Here is a 19,971-nt window from a genome sequence, read left to right as displayed (position 1 = left end):
AATATATATGAAATTTTCTATTTTAAATAAACTCTATGCCACACTTGGGGGTTAAACTGTCAAGCCTGAGATCAGGCATTACACTGACTGAGCCTTCCGGGGACCCCAGCAATATATCTTTTTTTGTGGTAAAATCCATAACACAAAATTTACCATTTAACCCTTTTTAAATGTATTTTTCAGTGGCATTAAGTACATTCACATTATTGTGCAAAACATCATCACCATCCATCTTCAGAACTTTTCCCACCTTCCCAAACTGAAACTCCATGCTCATTAAACAATACCCCTCACTCCTCTCCCCACCCCCACTCAGTGTCTGTGCTTATTTTGAGCACAATGGTAAGTCCCAGTTGCTGTTGATGTGGCCCAATGTGGGGCTTTCATGTTTTCAGGTTGAAGAAGCTGGTTTAATCAACCATCCTCCTTGGAAACTCAAAGTCATCCAGCTGTTTGAGACACAGAGAGTGCGGCATGGGATGATGGCCCTGGGGCCCAGTGGAGCAGGAAAGACCACCTGCATCCACACCTTGATGAAAGCCATGGCCGGTAAGGGGGTGGCCACGCCCCATTGCTCTGGGCGACACATTTAAATAGTTGTGACCCATTTGAATATTCCAAGAGGGACACAAAAGTCAGACACATTAATATATTTGTATAGGAGAGAATGCTGCTTTACTGATTATTGGGTACATTTTAGAGATAACATAATAATGAACTAGAAGGGGAAAAAGCTTTTTCAGCTTTATTGAGATATAGTTGACATATAACATCATGTTTAGTGTGTACAGTGTTTTGACTTGGAACATTTGTATGTTGCAAATGATTACCACCATGAGATTTGACCCCCATCTTATCACATAGGACCATTTCTTTTTTGTGGTGAGAACACTTAAGATCTACTCTTCTAGCAACATTCAAGTATATGATACAGTATAATTAGCTACAATCACTCTACTACAGTAGGCTATAATGTACATTAGACCCGCATACCTATTGATCCTTTAGCTGGAAGTTTGTACCCATTGCCCAATATCTCCCCATTTCCCTATACCTCAAATAGTGGTAACCACCATTCTACAATCTGTTTCTCAGAGTTTGATTTTTTTAGATTCCATATATAAGTGATACCACAAAGTATTTGTCTTTCCCTGTCTGACTTAATTCATTAAGCATGGTGTTCTCAAGGTCCATCCATGTCATGGCAAGTGGCAGGATGTCCTTCTTGCTCATGATTGAGTAATAAGTAATTAAATATACATATATAAAAATAAATATACGTATGTATACGTACACACACACACACACCACATTTTCTTAGTTCATTCGTCTATTAATGGACATTTAAATTGTTTTCATATCTTGGCTTCTGGCAATAATGTGTGAAAAAATTCCTGAACAGTGACTTTATGTATTGTGTTGTATGTTTTACTCATGTCATTTAATTTTCACAATGATCTTAAGATGTGGCTATTACCATCCCATTTTGTACAAAAATTCAAGGCTCAAATTCAGAAATGCTCCGTGTTGCAAAGATGGTAAGTGGTAGGATTTGGAATTAATGTCAGGGTCCACTAATGAAAAGCCTAGACTTTTTCCATTATAATTTGCCACACTTTCCAGTATGACTTAATACAACCTCCCAGTACACAAAAAATCATTGCAATTTCAATTCCTAAAATCATCCTAATCACAAACTAATTTTCTACCTAGAATCAGATGTTTTTCTGGTGAAGTTAAATGAAGGCATTTAATTTCCAGATCTCCCTAAGCCTTAGATAGCTAAGTTCCTACCTAGCTCTAGGTCATCTAAAGATAACAGGCATTGCCACATTTGTGATTATTCTTCTCTTTCCTGATTGGACATCGATGTCTCTCATACTGAAAGTACCGTGTTGGCCATGGCAGATTTGGGTTCCAAAATTGCACAGAACTCTGGCCGTTGGAATGCGCAGACATGGTCCCACAGGGAAAAGGTGCCTGGCTGGGTTTCCAGGCAGCCCATGCAGCCCCAGTGCACCGATCTTGAGTTGGTGGTTGTGGAGACTATTCTGTATTGATCTAGGTTCCTGCACACGTTGGACTTAGTCTAGGTATTCTCAGCGATGGGTCCCAGTGAATTCTGTACATCAATACTCCACCAGGGAGTCTCTACACTGAGAAAGAACTGCGCTTCCAGCTATCACTCACCTTGCCAAAACTGAGAACTCACACCTGCAAGACTTACCATGTGCTTTTCACGTGCTATTAAGATTGTGTCTGGGGATTTTTATAGTGCTTTGAAATGATGTGTTCTCTCAAATTATGCCTAATACTTTCTTGTTGGTATGTAGCTGCCTTCTGTTTACAGTAAAGTACAAATGCACCTGGTAAAATGGCTTGAACAAAGGAGTACTAAATATTAAACAATAGTGATACATTATATATAATATGTCTAAATTATGTAACCCATATGGTATCACTGGTTTTGGAGAAGTCCTTTGCAAAGATGAATTAATCATTAGCTGTTGATTAACTTATTCTTGGTTTTAATATATAGGGGAAATAGTCATTATTTTAAGCAATGCATTTTTTCTTGCTGAAACCATTCATTATCCCAAAGATCAAGAAGGTAATTGGGTTGAACTTATACTAGACCCACATATATTTGTTTCCTGATTCATCAAATTTCTCTAATGTTTGAGGTCCTGCTAGTTTTGGTAGCAGAAATGGAAAGGCAGGCATGAAAACAAAAGGCTGTGTCTTCAAGGAACTTACAGTTTAGTGGAGTAACACAGATAGTTATTAGTCAACACGGAATTTCTATGAGGAGGTTTGGACAATTACATTGTGAGCAGAGGCAAAGGAGATCAGAAGCTTTTCTAAGGAATTATAGGAAGGCTTACAGAACATGTGCTAGGTTGAGTAGCATTTGGATAAAAGGCCTTCTTAGCAGAATGAAGAGCCCATGCATGTAGGGGGAACTGGAGAGAGCATGGCATACCCAGAAATTGCTTTGATATGGATAAATGTAATTTGTGTGTGGGTGGGAGTAGGGGAGGTGTAACAGAAGCTACTGGAACCCAGCGCCTCATCCCTTTGGCCCTCCCCTGGTACAGGTGCGGCTGTTGGACAGCTTCTCCCACAAATGCCAGTGGTGCCCCTCTTCCCACAGTTTGGTAACAGTGGACATTGTGCTATGAACATTGGGGTACATATGGCCCCTCTTTTCACTACATCTCTATCTGTGGGATAAATGCCCCAGTAGTGCAATTGCTGGGTCATAGGGTAGCTCTATTTTTAATTTTTTGAGGAACCTCCACATTGTTTTCCAGAGTGACTGCCCCAGTTTGCATTCCCACCAACAGTGTAAGAGGGTTCCCCTTTCTCCACAGCCTCTCCAGCATTTGTTGTTTCTTGCTTTGTCAACTTTTTGCCATTCTAACTGGTGTAAGGTAGTATCTCAATGTGGTTTTGATTTGAATCTCCCTGATGGCTAATGATGATGAACATTTTTTCATGTGTCTATCAGCCATTTGTATGTCTTCTTTGGAGAAGTGTCTGTTCATGTCTTCCACCCATTTTTGATGTGAGTATCTGTTTTGTGTGTGTTGAGTTTGAGAAGTTCTTTATAGATCTTGGATATCAGCCCTTTGTCTGTAATGTCATTTGCAAATATCTTCTCCTGTTCCTTAGGTTGCTTCTTTGTTTTGTTGACTATTTGCTTTGCTGTACAGAAGCTTTTTTTCTTGATGAAGTCCCAAAAGTTCATTTTCGTTTTTGTTTCCCTTGCCTTTGGAGACGTGACTTGAAAGAAGTTGCTGTGGCCGATGTCGAATAGGTTATTGTCTATGTTCTCCTTTAGGATTTTTTTTTTTTTTTAAAGATTTTATTTATTTATTTGACAGAGAGAGATCACAAGTAGACGGAGAGGCAGGCAGAGAGAGAGAGAGAGAGGGAAGCAGGCTCCCTGCTGAGCAGAGAGCCCGATGCGGGACTCGATCCCAGGACCCTGAGATCATGACCTGAGCCGAAGGCAGCGGCTTAACCCACTGAGCCACCCAGGCGCCCCTCCTTTAGGATTTTGATGGATTCCTGTTCACATTGAGGTCTTTCATCCGTTTTGAGTTTATCTTTGTGTATGGTGTAAGAGAATGGTTGAGTTTCATTCTTCTGTATATAGCTGACTAGTTTTCTCAGGACCATTTATGGAACAGACTGTCTTATTGCCATTGGATATTTTAAATTAAAATGATACAATTCTACCTACTACCATAATGAAATAATTATTGACAGTTTTTCTTATGTGGGCAACAGACCAAATCCAGTTTTTACCTATGACACTGTCATACTGTTTGAGAGTTTGCTGGCCTTTTATAAAGTGTGATTAGCTTAAAAAACAGTTTTGCCTGTCTTATGGATATCATTTATTGAAAAAGCTGAATTGTGACTCAGTTTAACTTCAACATCATAAAGTATTGCAGATAATTACTCTGAGTCTTTTTGTGATTTCAAAAAGGAGAACTAGGGGTGCCTGGGTGGCTCAGTGGGTTAAAGCCTCAGTCTTCGGCTCAGGTCTTGGTCTCAGAGTCGTGGGATCCAGCCCTGCATTGAGTTCTCTGCTAAGCAGGGAACCTGCTTCCTCCTTTCTCTCTGCCTGCCTCTCTATATACTTGTGATCTCTGTCAAAAAAATAAATAAAATCTTAAAAAAAAAAAAAAAGGAGAACTAAAGTGGTACCTGGGTGGCTCAGTTGGTTTAGCATTAAAGTGGTACCTGGGTGGCTCAGTTGGTTTAGCATCTGCCATCAGTGAAGGTTATGATCCCAGGGTACTGGGATCAAGTCCCACATCCAACTCAGCTCCTTGCTCATCAGGGAGCCTGCTTCTCTCTCTCCCTCTGCCTTTCCCCTGCTTGTGTACTTTCTCTCCCTCTCTGTCAAATAAATAAATAGAAATCTTAAAAAAAAAGGAGAACTATGGTTTAATTTTCTAAATAGGTTTAAATATTTTTTATTTTTTAAGTTTTTATTTTTTTAAAGATTTTACTTATTTATTTGACACAGAGAGAGAGAGATCATAAGCAGGCAGAGAGGCAGGCAGAGAGAGAGGGAAGCAGGCTCCCCACTGAGCAGAGAGCCTGATGTGGGGCTTGATCCCAGGACCCTGAGACCATGACCTGAGCCGAAAGCAGAAGCTTAACCCACTGAGACACCCAGGCGCCCTGGTTTTAAAAATTTTTAAAGATTTATTTGTTTATTTAAGAGAGGGAGAGTGAGGATGAGAGAGTGAGAGAGCAGGGTAGGGGGGCAGGAGGTGGGGATGGAACAGAGGGAGAGAAGCAGACTCCCTGCTGGGTGGGTAACCCCACAGAGCTCATGTGGGACTTGATCTCCTGACCCTGACATCATCATCTGAGCTGAAATCAAGAGCTGAACGCTTAACTGGCTGAGCCACCCAGGTGCCCCAGTTTTAAAGGGTTTTTAACACCTTTTTCAGAGTGCATGGGTATGTATGCTTGCCTGTGTTCATCAATCTTTCACACAATATGTAATATTTTAGCATCCATTTTTATGATTTTGTACTTTAAACCTTATTCTTCACCTTTCTGCTTATTAACCACAGTCCCTTATGTACAGCAGGTGCATTCAGAGTAGTTTTAGGGTTTGAAGGATCAAAGACACTTTTCAGAGGTCAGCCACAAAGGAGAAGTCCTCGATTCTTGCAAAAAGTTTCATGGACTTTTTCCAAATGAACAAGAACACATCTCAGCAAATTGAAGCTGGTAATGGAGAGAATGAGGCATCTTCTGGGTGACATTTCTGGGACCAGACTTAATCTGGTATACCATAAATCAGAAGATTTCTGAGCTGTGAAATTTGAAAGATTTCCAGGTCATATTAATTTGTTCATTAGTACCAACGTGGTATCTTTCCCCCCCTTATGTTTCCTGTAATTGTCTTCTACAGAAGGATAAAAACAAAAGTATGTTAGTCCATAAAATATGACAGTGTTAATTATGATAACTTGGAATGCAGTAAGACATATATTCTCCGTGTAATTGTGCCTTTTGGTATTTTGAACACCTGCTGATGGTACATTGCAAATTAGTTCAGTGTTACCTAAGGATCACTCTACTGTGTTCACTCTACATGTGAGTCATTTAAAATCTGGATTTACTTGGTACAGATTGTGGAAAGCCACACCGGGAACTGAGGATGAATCCCAAAGCGATTACGGCCCCACAGATGTTTGGTCGGCTTGACGTGGCCACAAACGACTGGACTGATGGGATATTTTCAACCCTTTGGAGGAAAACACTGAGGGCTAAGAAAGGTAGAAGATGAAGTATTATTTTTGACATGTCCTTCTAAATAAAAATCCTTGGTCCCTATTTAGAATTAGTAGAACATGTTCTCCATATAATATCTGAGCCAAGACTAAGAAGTCCTAAATCAGTATATTTGATTAGGGTATTTTAAATCCCCCTCTCTCACCTTTTTCTTTGTTGTTGTTACAAGGGGAATTATTTTCCTTTTGAATAAATATTTCTGTTTCCCTGTGGTATCTTAGAATAAAAGAGAAAGAAAAAGCTGTTAAGGAAAATTGATGGTGTTGAATAAAGTGATTTTACTATAACTATTTCACTGAATCTTTTAAAAATGTTACTTTTATTTAAGTCTAGGCTATTTTTAGAAGACTGATTCTCCTGTAAAATCACAGGAGGAAATGGTCTTCTTTGGGAAGAAGATTAAATATACCAAAAATGAAATTTATATTGAACTAAGAAATTATTCTGTTTAGGTATACCCTGGTGTTTGGTTGTCTTGTGAACCAACTTGTTAAGGGCTTTTGGTTCACTCTGAATTTTTGCTTACTTGTGGAGTCTGGAAATTGAGCCCATTTTTCCTAGAATATAAGCTCAGATGGAAGAGGTGATATTAACTCTGCTCTCATCATGCTTTCTCACTCCCGAATAAGGAGGAGAAAGGCATAGTGAATGCACTTGAAGAGAGAAAGAAGGATCCAGGAGAAGGACAAGATACTGGAGCTATTTCTTCAGGAGTCTGCTTTGGAAAACTTTCTACTGATAAATGTTTAATGTGATGACATCCAAGTTCTCAGGGAATGGAGCTCATCCACCTAAAATCTGTTGTAGAAGAGACATGAAAACTTGGGATTTCAAAAGTGTGCTCATATTTGGAATTACTGCTTTACTGGAAATCAAATTTTGTTTCTGACCTTGTTTCAATAGTCCCGTGTAAACACAGATCCAGTGCACAGTGCTCCCAAGAATGGGAGCTCAGAGAGGTGGTTTTTTCCCTCCTTAAAGAGGGCAACATGCTTTTTCTAAGTGACCTCGGTGTTTAGGTCATCATTTTACTTAAATTCAAGTCATATGAGCATAATGAAGATTTTCAGAGCAGTTGATTTGGCATTGAATATATTATAGGTCTTACACAGTAAATAAAAACTAGAGTTGCAAACTTGATCATGGTGTCAATAAAGAGAAACTAGAGACTAGGTGAGTAAGAGGAACTATTAAACCAAATACCTCAATTTATCATGGCCTTGTCATTGACCATTCTGCTGATGCTTGTCACTCTCTTTATTTCCAAATATCTCCATACATGACTCCCATTAGGTTTTGTCCCCGGTGGTCCTCCAAAACGACTCTTTCAAGGCCACTCAGATATAAATGGTCAGTTCTCAGGCTAGTCTGGCTCTCATAGTACCTGGCACTGTTGATTACTCCCCTTCTTGAAACTCTTCCTTTGCTTGGCTTCAGGGAAACTTTACCTGTTGGCTCTCCTTCTACTTCTGCCTCATGAGGGGTCTGACAGGGAGAGAAGCCAGCAAAGGAGACACTACCATAAGTCTGAACATCGAAGTGGCTCTGTCCTCAGACCTCCTGTTTCAGTCTACTTTTACTGTCTAGAAAAAACCATACCCAGTCTATGGTTTTAAATGTTGTCTCTAAGCTGGTGGCTTCTACATGTTCATCTTCAACCCTGACCTCTCCCTTGGACCTCTAGCTCAATGACACTATGGGATGTCTGTGGGACATCTCCAATGTAAGACATGCAAGCAAGAGTTGATTCTGTGGTTCTGCCAGTCCTTCTGACTGTACTCACATTCTACTCCTTCATCTCTTCTTGCTTACTAGGTTCAACTTCTTGCTCTTCCTGGGACACCCTATGCTTGCACTCACTTTGAGACCTTTGCGCTTGCTATTCCTACTACCTGGAAGATTCTACCTCTAGATCTTTCCATCAATTCATTCTCCTGAAATATTTTATTGACTACCTTATCTAAAGCAATGCCCCATCCTCTTATCCTTCTTAATTTTTCTTATCTTGCATATGTCTTTGCTTATTGGTTTGATTATCATCTCTATCCCTTAGAATGTAAGCTTTGTGAAAGCAAGACATTGTCTTATTTACCACGATATCCCCAGACTCTAGAACAGTGCTGATATATAGGAAGTGCTCAATGAATATTTGTTCAATGAACAAATGACTGTTTGCTTTGATTACGTGCTTTAACAATTGGTATATAAAGAACTGGAAAAGTCCTATGGGATAAAATAAGATAATCATGTCTATCAAAGTTAATGATAATTACATCAAGTTATAGTACTTCTTCAAGTATAATAGTTATGGGTCTACGTATATCTGTGTATGTATGCTTTTCCCCCACCTTTGGTGGCATATTCTAGGCGAGCATATCTGGATAGTTCTTGATGGTCCAGTTGACGCCATTTGGATTGAAAATCTGAATTCTGTTTTGGATGATAACAAAACTCTAACCCTTGCGAATGGTGATCGGATTCCCATGGCTCCCAACTGCAAGATCATTTTTGAGCCCCATAACATTGACAATGCTTCACCTGCTACTGTCTCAAGAAATGGAATGGTTTTCATGAGTTCGTCTATCCTCGATTGGAGTCCTATTCTTGAGGTATGAGTGGAGCCTGTCTTTTGTGCACTGAGAGAGGAAAACGGAACTTTAGCATTTGTGTAGAGCGCGTTTCTGTAGAGTGCATTCCTGTAGAGCGCGTTCCTGTAGAGCACGTGCTAATTTTTCTGCAGACCTGTGGTGTTGTCGCATCTCATCACTGTTGTTTGTGGCAGCTCCTTGTCTGCTCCAGGACGTTGGAACCCTGACTGTCCCTTACAGCTTCCTTTAGCATTCTGGTGTCTGCAGGGATCTTCTCATCTCTGTAGACCTATGATTTCCACTGTGGGTTGTGGAGTAATTGCCAGCCATTGCTGAATCAATAATCCCGCCAAACTGTGAATAAGTAAAATTTAATTTGATCACTTTGGGACTTCATGACATTTTAAAAAATACTCAAGTCATACAAAGTTTGGGAGCGATCATCTTAGAATATCAGCTTGAAGAAAACAATTTATTAAAATTCCATCTAAGGGAAAAATTACATACAAGCAACTTCTTTGAGATCTAGTAGTCATTGGTTTTAGGTTTGTTCTTGGAAATAATATTTTGGATAATATCTCCAGTTCATGAAAAGGTATATTATTTTCTTATCACCAATACATTCTAGAGTCTATTGATTATAATCAGATTATAGTTAAATGCCTTGCACACTTAGGTATTTTAAATGTTGTAAGGCAAAATGCTTATTAGATAAGACAGATGTGAAATCTTTTTTGACATTGTTGGTGAAATTTATTATTTTATTTACACAACTTTTTTGGAGAAGATTTTGATTGAAAACTTACAAAATCATAATTTAATTAAGTAGATGTTTGCTTTATATTGTCATTGTTTTGTGCTTCTCTTTCTCTATGAATATATACTAGCTTTTAATAATATCGTCTCAGAATTTACAGAAACCTGGGTTGCAAAACGGTTTAGGTTTGGTAAAATGTGAAGATATGAGAAAAGAGGGGATTATAGAGAAAAATGATACTTATATATAATTGGATATGTCACTAAACATGCTTCTAAAGATTTCATATTTCACAATCAAATAATCTGCCCATTAAGGAGAATACAGGGCAAGGGTTCTGAACCCTGGCTTTGAAAGAATAATCATCATTGACAGTTCTTTAAAATACAGCTGAAGGGGTCATAACCCAGTTCTACCAAATTAGAATCTCAGGGTGGGGGAATGTGGTGGGGGGAGGTTCAGGAATTGGTTTGCTTTTGCTTTTGTTTTTAAAAGCACCTTAATAGGTCCAGATTTGGAAACTACAGCTACAGCAGCAATCTCCAAGTAGAAAAGTATTTCTGTGACTTTCCCCAAATATTCACATTCACAAAGGCTTTTAAAGAATACTTTTATATGAGTAGCTATGAATATTTAGACTTTGCTATTTATGCAATAAGTTCCTATTATGTTCTATGTTGAGGCTGAATAAGGTTCCTACATTAAAGCTACACTTATTGGGGTCACCTGGGTGGCTCAGTGGGTTGGGCCTCTGCTTTCGGCTCAGGTCATGATCTCAGGGCTCTCAGCTCAGCGGGGAGTCTGCTTCCCCCTCTCTGCCTGCTTCTCTGCCTACTTGTGATCTCTGTCTGTCAAATAAATCTTAAAAAAAAAAAAAACTACACTTACTGAAGTGGTGTTTTTTTTTTTTTTTTTAAAGTAGGCTCCATACTCAGCATGGAGCCCAACATGGGGCTTGAACTCACATCCCTGAGATCAAAACCTGAGCTGAGATCAACAGTCGGACACTCAAATGACTGAGCCACCCACGTGCCCCTTACCTAGTTTTTTATATGTACTTATTTATTTTTTTGTGGCTCCAATTTTGAAAGTTTATTTTGCTTTTTTTTTTTTTGATGACGTGTTCAATGATTCATTATTTGCTTATAACACCCAGTGCTCACCTTAAATAACGCAGTTTCTTTTCACGAATGCTTAGCAAAAAGCAAGACTGACAAAGAATCAGACTGGAAGTGTTGAGAGCAGTCCAGGGCAGCTCCGAGGAAGTTATTAGAGGCAGACGGGTGGGAATCTGTCTGCTCCTGGGAGCTAAGCTGGTAACTTGACCCTGTGTTATGACATTGTTTTTGGTTCCATCAACTTGAAAGTACTACTTTCTGTTTTTGTGGCTGTGGCACCTTGGTAAATTCATGAACTGATGAATAATTTGGAATCAACATTTTATTGCTTCTGTGTCTAAGAATGAGCCAAGCTCTTGAGGCTGAAGGAACTTGCTTCAGCTTCAGAGAATATTTTGTGTCAGTGGTATTTTGTTAGAACTCACACACACCTTTCTAATAGTGGGTTCACTAAATGACTCATTTCTCCATTTTCTGGAGTATTCTTGGATATTTTTCTACATTGGTTATTAAGTTGGAAGACATAAAAGGAAACAACTAACTTGATAAATCCTTCTCCCCATTTGAAACAATGTGGGTGTGGATTTCCTTTGTTCTTTTATTCCTCTTTCTTTTCTTTTTCTTTTTTTTTTTTTTTTAAAGATTTTATTTATTTATTTGAGAGAGAGACAGTGAGAGAGAGCATGAGCGAGGAGAAGGTCAGAGGGAGAAGCAGACTCCCCATGGAGCTGGGAGCCCGATGTGGGACTCGATCCCGGGACCCCGGGATCATGACCTGAGCCGAAGGCAGTCGTCCAACCAACTGAGCCACCCAGGCGTCCCTCCTTTTTCTTTTCTTAAATTATTTCCCTATACATGCCTCCTTATTTTGTTCTAGAATATTTTAATTAACAGCTTAACACTTTTTCTCCCTCTCCACCTAAGCACACGTATAGGGAGGTAACAGAATATGTGTGTCTGAATGCTGGCCTTGACACCCACCAGCTATGGGATCCTGGACACATTACTTCAACTCTTTGGGTCTTGGTTTTCTCATCTGTAAAAAGAAGATAAGAATAACACCTACCTCATAGCGTTATCTTGAGCATTAAACAATTTAATGAATGAAAGCATGGTTAGCAAGGCCTGACATCCTGTATGCCCTATTATCATTAATTAATATTTAAAAAATCATAACAGTTAATACTAAGATACATTTCATAAAGTGTTACTTTACATCTGATTCCCTCTCTTTACTTTTTCCAATAGATTGATACATTAAAATGGCCCAAAATTTGTATATAAAAATTTTATTTAGTTGTTTAAAAAAAATTATTTACTTATTTACTTATTTGAGAGAGAGAGTGCAAGCATGTTAAAGGGCAGGGAATGGAACAAGCAGACTCTACACTGAGCAGAGAGTCCCACTTAGGGCTCAGTCCTGTGACCCTGAGTTCATGACTCCAGCTGAAATCAAGAGGCAGCTTCTCAACTGACTGAGTTACCCAGGAGCTCCATGTATAGTAAAAATTTTAAATAAGTATAATGTTAGTACCTCTTCCCAGTCCACTTTATTACCTACTTTATTAGCTGCCTGGTAAGAGATAATCACTTTTCATTGGTTTCTTTATAATTTTCTCTTTGCTTATTAAATGTAAGATAACATGAAGAACTATTCTTATCTACCGACTTCATTGGCTAAAACAGAGTGAAGTAGCATCTTCTATTCATTTGTCTGCACATTCTATTATTATAAATATTTCCATATTTATCTATGGAAAAGTTTATCATTTTTAATATTTTAAGTACAATTTAGCCTCAATAAAATGTACAGATATTGTTAAAAAAATTATTGTTCCAAAATGGACATTCTCTTGGTGTGCTAATAAACTTATTAATGCATTAATCTGTAAATGAACAGGGTTTCCTTAAGAAACGTTCGCCTCAAGAAGCTGAAATTCTTCGTCAGCTCTATAGCAAGTCTTTTCCTGACCTCTATCGCTTCAGTATCCAGAACTTAGAATACAAGATGGAGATACTTGAGGCTTTTGTAATCATGCAGAGCATTAACATGCTTCAAGGGCTGATCCCTCCAAAGGTAAATTGTTCAACTTTCTAGAAATTTCTCTCTTAGAGCCATGTTGTGCAGAGAGTACATTATTTGAAATTGGCTCTGTTAGACCCGTGGTTGGGGGATGTTTTAAACATGCACATGCATCTTTTGCATTTTTCTCATTTCTTTTTTCACCGAGGAAGCCATTGCTCTGTAATTTAGTGGCAAGTTCACTGTCATCTAATAAGCATCCAGATTTATTTTGGAGACTGGCTTGGTATTCCTCGAGATCCATTCTGTATTTGTTCCCAGTTTCATTCATCTTTCCCTTGTTCTTACCTTGGAGAAAACTGTTGTCCATTTTACATATTTGTTATTTTCATTGAAACCTAAGAGTAAAATGTTAGTTGGAGAATCAAACATTAAAACAAAATTTTTCTTTCATGCTCAGGAGCAAGGTGTAGAGGTTACCCCCGAGCACCTGGGGAGACTGTACGTCTTTTCCCTGATGTGGAGCATCGGCGCCCTGCTGGAGCTGGAGGGCCGGCGCCGGGTGGAGCACTGGCTACGTTCTCAGGAAGGGCTGACCTTGGATTTGCCACCTCTGCAGGGGACGGAGGACACCATGTTTGACTATTACGTCTCATCCACTGGTGAGGGTCCTTGCTTCCACGGCCTCATACATGACACATGGGAACAGTTTTTTTTCCCCACTGGCTAATATTTACATAAATTTTATTTTTCTAAATGGCAGTTAAAACACTTGGCTGTAAAATTAAAATGGAAATTTTCATGTGTGAAGAAACCTAATTGTTTCTTTTTTGAAATTGTATTTCACTTGTGTTCCAAATGCACATCTTCCCCTTGTTAAGTATATTGTTTACTGAACTTTTAATGAAGTAAAAACAAACTAAGGGGGTGCCTGGGTGGCTCAGTGGGTTAAGCATCTGCCTCTTGATTTCAGCTCAAGTCATGATCTCAGGGTCCTGGGATCCAGCCCCTAGCTGGCTCCTCACTCAGAGGGAAGTCTGCTTGAGGATTCTCTCTCTCCCTATCCCTCTGCCCTATCCCCCCACTCATGCTAACTCTCTCTAAAATGAATAAATCAATCTAAAAAAAAAAGACAAATTAGAGAAAAATCTAAATCAGATCTGTTTGAGTCATGTGTATAATCAGCAGTTACATAAAAATTACAAAATGTGAAGTATATTTTTACCAAATATGTGTGTTCATCTCTACATGCATATCGACATATCTATTCATATATTCTTCTAGTTTATTTAACGTGCCTACATATATATAAAATACATACTACTAAGTGTATATATGTATATATACACACACGCACACATACACACATACACACTATATATCTTCTATTTTTGGTTTATAATTAAGAAAGTGTATAATGTAAAAAAACAAAAAAAGTATATAATGTGGGGCACCTGGGTGGCTCAGTCACTAAGTGTCTGCCTTTGGCTCAGGTCATGATCCCAGGACCCTGCTGGGCAGGGAGCGTCTCTCTCCCTCTCCCGCTTCCCCAGCTTGTGTTCCCTCTCTTGCTGTCTCCCTGTCAAATAAATAACATCTTTTTAAAAAAATGTAATGAAAACTTGTGAGATTAGATATTTTAAATGGCTTTAGGTACATACTACTATCACTGCTAACTTCATTTTTATATAGACATTATTGAAGACTGACATATTTAAAAAGAAAATTCCGGGACTCTTCTTAACATTTCCTAATAATACCACTTTGGAATTGTTCCTTGGGAAATTTTGACTTGGCTAACACATTTAACTACCACTTAGACCTATGGTTCTAATGATCTTCATTTTATGGAAAGTTTTTAGAACCTTCATGAGATGTCAGGGACGTCTGCCTGTTCCAGGTCAGAATGTAGGTGTTTGCAGGCATGAAGACGTGCGTGTTCTCTGCTTCTCTCAGGTGAATGGAGGCACTGGAGCATATGTACTGAGGAGTATGTGTATCCATCTGACGTCACCCCAGAATATGGCTCCATCCTGGTGCCCAATGTCGACAACGTGAGGACCGACTTTCTAATTAAAACCATCGCCAAACAGGGCAAGGTGCGGCTCCTTAACTTTCACTGACAGTAGCATATTTTAAAATGTCTCTTGAAAACACCAGGCCTCTCGCCTTAATCTTGGAGTGTTTGGTTTGCTGTTCAAGTAAGTGTAAGTATTACCCAAATTAGTATATTCTTTTATTATTCTCCAGTAACAGTGTTAAGAGTGGAGTAGTTCCGACGCATGATCAAGTAATTATTTCTCACATACTAGTTGAGAGAAAGCCAACTTCGACTTGTTTTTTCCAAGGAGAAATCCTTCTCTTCTGATGACTGTGTTAGTTTGCTGGGGCCGCCATAACAAACCACCACAGGCTGAGAGGTTTAAACAGCAGACATTCCTTTCCCCCCAGTTCTGGAGGTCTGGAGCCCAAGATGGAAGGTGCCGACAGGTTTGATTTCTGCTGTGGCCTCTGTCCTTGGCTTGCAGGTGGCTATCTTCCCACTGTGTCCCATGCTCTTTACCCCTGTGACCCCCTCCGTGCTGTTTCTTTGTGTATGTGTATCCAGATTTCCTCCTCTTCCACGGATCTCAGTTAGATTGAACGAGGGCCCACCCGAATGGCCTCATTGTCACCTGATCATCTCTTTGAAGATCCTATTTCCAGATATAGTCACATTCTGAAGTACCAGGTGTTAGGGCCTCATCATGGGGATTTGGGGCGTTGGGGGGAGCCCACAGTTGAGCTCATACTCATTGTATTGCATTCCTTGGATTTCTTTCTCAACGTCTCTTTTAGGCAGTGCTGCTGATTGGTGAACAAGGAACAGCCAAAACAGTCATTATCAAAGGATTTATGTCAAAGTACGATTCTGAAAGTCACATGATCAAGAGTCTGAATTTTTCTTCTGCAACCACCCCATTGATGTTTCAGGTACTGGCTCTTTGGTGTCACCATGAAGACCAAATGTGTGATCAGCTGTGGTAGCTCAGCTCTCCTCACTTTTCTGTGTGTGCCCGTGAGCTTCTTCTGCACTTTCCCAGTGGTGATAAATCCCCTGTGTGTCCCCTCCATTATTCACCTGCAGTAGAATATCTCCCTCGTCGGATTATACTGTATAATTGTAAATTGTGGAGACATAAGAAGCTTATCTAGGGTGTTAAAAGCTTCAGTAGTGTTTAAAATATCTAGCAAAGCCTGTGAACATGTAAAATCCTAAACTAAAAGGAGTATCATTTATTCTTGCATCTAAACTTGCCTGCTGTCCCTAATACCTGCTTTTCTGTGTGCGTTAGTATTATTCTAGGCTTTAGGCTAGACACATGGGTCATCTTTGATGGTCTCTCTTGAATCAAGGGCTGTTGGTGTAGCTAAAGAAATACTTTCCATATATCCTTTCTTCTCTTCGTTCTCCTTTTAGACCTCTGCATAATTCACATCCTCATGATCCACACCAGGGAATTAGCCCAGAAAGACCGCCAGCTGGTCCAGTCTAATTCTCTTCCAGTCTTGCTTTCATTCCTCTTCCAATCTCTGGTTCTGGTATTTTCAATTCATCTTGTTGTTCCCTGACTGAACATTTGACAAAGGCTCCTATCAGTATTGCAGGAATAAATCTTAAGAGTTATCGCATTGACAATTTTACCCTATCATATCATTGGGGAGTAACAGAAAAAAATTCCCACAAATTTCCTTTGCTTTTATCAGGGGAACTGCCAAGAATGACCTGGGTTTGCAGTGGTGGTCTGGTTGTTTGCTCTTATTTCCAAGTTGTCTAAGACCCTCCTGACTCTGCGGAGGGAATCCTGTGTGTCCCCTCATGCTTCAGTTGTTTTCAAATCATCTCTGATATCTGCTAGAACATTAATAACACATTTATAAAAAGGACACATTTCATAACATTGGAAATGGAAGGGAAATTTTTAGGAGAATCCCAACCCAAAGAACTTGGCTCTTGTCTAACTTTGTTGTTCTTTAGCTGTTGGAATTAAAATATCAAAGAGCTGTGAAAATTGTTGACGGCATGGCTAAATCATGACTTTGTATTGCTTAATGTAATTGGTGACTGCGGAGTGCCAAAAAACTAAGACCATTGATTAAGTTTCTAAATAAGACTGTCAACTATATTATGCTCCTCTATTAGAGATAGAATTTCCAATACCGGCTGGCCTTCTAGCAGATGAATGCCATTGACTGTGTGGTGATGGGAAGGAAGGTGTGAATGGAAGGTCAGCTGCAGATTGCAAAGACTCAGCTGTGGTATTTTTGTGTTTGGGGAATAGCACATTAAATTACCCTAAGCTGGCAGGATGCTAACATTTTACACATTCCTTTGTTACTAACATTAGCTACTTTCCCTCAATATCATTTTACATTCAAAGAACTTTTGTTAGTTTTACTTTAGGAGAACATCCTCTTAAGGTTATAATTTTAACTTTATTGGTCAATGCAGGTTTTAAAACCTTAAATCAAAGTGTGACTTCTTTTCCCCATTATGTGGGGTAATTATCTGCTATTCATGTTTCTTGAGACTGGATTACGTCTTTAGCATTGTAATGCAATCCTGGCAGTAACTGCCTGGACCTACTAAAGACTTCACAGGTGAGGGGTTCAGCCCCCACAAGCCTTCTCTCACTTCAGATATCTGTCACATGTTTGGGTTTCCAGGCCACCAACACTTCTGAAGAACTGGCTAGAGATTCAGGGATTCCTATGACTCGCGGTTCCCATAATTCACCAGAATGACTCTCAGAATTTAGGAAAGTGCTGTGCTAATGATTCTGGTTTTATTACAAAAGATATGAATGAGGATCAGGCAAAAGAAGAGATGCAGCAAGTCAGGGGTTGGCAGGGTCCCAACTGTACCCATTCGGTGTCCTCAGAATGCATTGTCCTCCAGGCCCATCAGTGTGTATCCCCAACCAGGAGGCTCACCTGAACCACAATCTCCAGAGTTTTTACTGGGTTTCATTACATAGGCATGATGGATTGAATCATTGGCCAGGTGATTGAACTCAGTCCCCAAGTCCCCTCCCTTCCTAAAAGGTCAGTTGAGAGCATGTGGTTCAAATCCCCAACCCCCCAATCACTTGGTTGGTCTTTCTGGCAAGAGTAGTCTGAGAAACCCGCCATGAATAACAAAGAAAATCCTGTTACTTCGGAAATTGCTGGTGTTTAAAGGCTCCCTCCTGGGAACCGGGGACAAAGGCCAGCCAAATTAGTTAGTGTATAACAAGACCTTGTCACTGTATTTTTATTAGTAACTGTGGTATTGTTTACTCTGTTAAGGTGGTGAAGATCTGTAGGCTGTATCTCTTTAACATAAGACATTTATTAATTTCCTGGAAAAAGGTATATTTTATGTAGAAAGCAACTTGTTTGTTAATACAAAAACTCATAAACTATATAATAAATTTCTAGAAGTCATACCACACTGAAATATAATAATTAGGACAATAATAAAGCAGGCTTTCAAAACACAAACATTTGTGTTCTTTAGGATCCCATTATCTGATTCGCAAGTACATTAGCCCCGTTCCCTTCTACATGGTGTAAAGGGGGCATTGACAGTTCTGCTCGGAAGCATTGTAGGATCGTGTACTGTTTCGTGCCTCTTTGGACTGCTGAGAAGCCAAGCTTTCTACTAAGCTAGACTCATTAATTTTAGAGAGCTTCCAATTAGCCAAACTGCTGGAATTAACTTTCTTACTGTAGCTTTCCGCCGTTCATGCTGGGGTGAGTTCTGATAGAGATGCGCATTTGTCTTGAGATCTCCCATTTACCCAGATCCAAATGAAACTGAGGTTGTATATGAGAAGACAGATACTGGGCGTCCTGGCATGTCTGTGGGACCGTGATGGCCTGTAGTCCAGTCAAGGACACACGTCTGTTTTTCGACAGTTGTTTTCATTCGCGTTTCTTTTGTTTTTCCCACGGGGTCACGTTCACATCTTTCATCAGTAGGATGACTGACTGTATGTCCCTCTTTGTCTGGGAAAGTGTAGCTTACTTCCATTGCCTTGGACTAATAATGGCATCCCCGTCACTATCAAAAGTGAGTAGTTTGGGCAAAAATTGTATGGTCAGGGCGCCTGGGTGGCTCAGTGGTTAAAGCCTCTGGGTGGCTCAGTGGTTAAAGGCTCAGGTCATGATCCCAGGGTCCTGGGATCGAGTCCCACATTGGGCTCTCTGCTCAGCAGAGAGCCTGCCTCCTCCTCCTCTCTCTCTCTGCCTGCCTCTCTGCCTACTTGTGATCTGTCTGTCAAAAAAAAAAAAAATTGTATGGTCACCTTATTGTTTTGGCTAAGGGAATTCAATCGGTCTTTTAAGAGAGATCTCAATTTTTTTCAAAACAAATATCATTTTAAGGGTTTTCCTCCTATTTTTGAGAGTAATCTATACCTATCTTTAAAAATGTAAATAATACAGAAAGGTAAGAAGAAAGTTTCTTTACAGAATTTCTGAAAAGGTTTATCTTTTCTAAAAATAATCTTAAAATGTTTTGAATATAACCATTTTATAAATGGTTACATAGCATTCTCATTAAAAAAAAATGAGAATCATAAAGCCTCGAAAGAAATTCCACATTTTTTTTCTTAGAACCACTTTTCCAAATGAAATCTTTTGTAGAAGACTAAGCTATAAAACAGATAACCACAGATTTGCTTTGGTGGCATTGGAGCTAGGCTCCTGAAATCCTTCCCAACTTTATCCTTGCTTCCTTCAGGGGCCCTATGATTGCACAGAATTCTTTTGACTCCTTAGAATATAGTTTGAAGACTAGTTTCCAAAGAAGAATCATAAGAGATTATATGCGATTATTTTTCCATGGTAAAGCTCTCTAAAAATGTCAGGTTTTACTGTTACTGTGACCGCAGTCAGGTGGAGGGAGCTCAAGTCCTTCTTTGTGTTCACACAGTTAGCTGGTACCAGAACCTGGTGAGAAACCGGGTTCCCATATGATTTACTGTGCTTTTCCAGTTCAGCCCTATGTCTCCTTCCAATGGCTCTTCTTTATCCACATTAATATAAAAAAAACACTGATTTATCACTTAGTGCTCTTGTTTTATTTTTAGCTTCTATTTATGTGTTATTATATTTTCATGTTGTTTTAGA

General features: G+C 39.4%; 1 protein-coding gene across 1 annotated transcript in view; it reads left to right on the top strand.

The window, feature by feature from the left end:
- LOC111153413 (dynein heavy chain 5, axonemal) overlaps positions 1–19,971 on the top strand; it is a 238,313-nt gene that overhangs the window by 91,623 nt on the left and 126,719 nt on the right. Inside the window, exons 41-47 of the mRNA XM_022512429.1 lie at positions 396–549; positions 6,168–6,314; positions 8,698–8,939; positions 12,694–12,870; positions 13,277–13,478; positions 14,773–14,915; positions 15,655–15,789. Coding sequence (XP_022368137.1) covers positions 396–549; positions 6,168–6,314; positions 8,698–8,939; positions 12,694–12,870; positions 13,277–13,478; positions 14,773–14,915; positions 15,655–15,789 — 1,200 coding nt within the window. The remainder of the gene's footprint in view (positions 1–395; positions 550–6,167; positions 6,315–8,697; positions 8,940–12,693; positions 12,871–13,276; positions 13,479–14,772; positions 14,916–15,654; positions 15,790–19,971) is intronic.

The sequence above is a fragment of the Enhydra lutris genome, unplaced genomic scaffold, assembly GCF_002288905.1.
Source record: "Enhydra lutris kenyoni isolate GAN:26980312 unplaced genomic scaffold, ASM228890v2 scaffoldscaffold32, whole genome shotgun sequence".
Lineage (NCBI taxonomy): Eukaryota > Metazoa > Chordata > Mammalia > Carnivora > Mustelidae > Enhydra > Enhydra lutris.
This window is presented reverse-complemented; position numbering and strand designations above follow the sequence as displayed.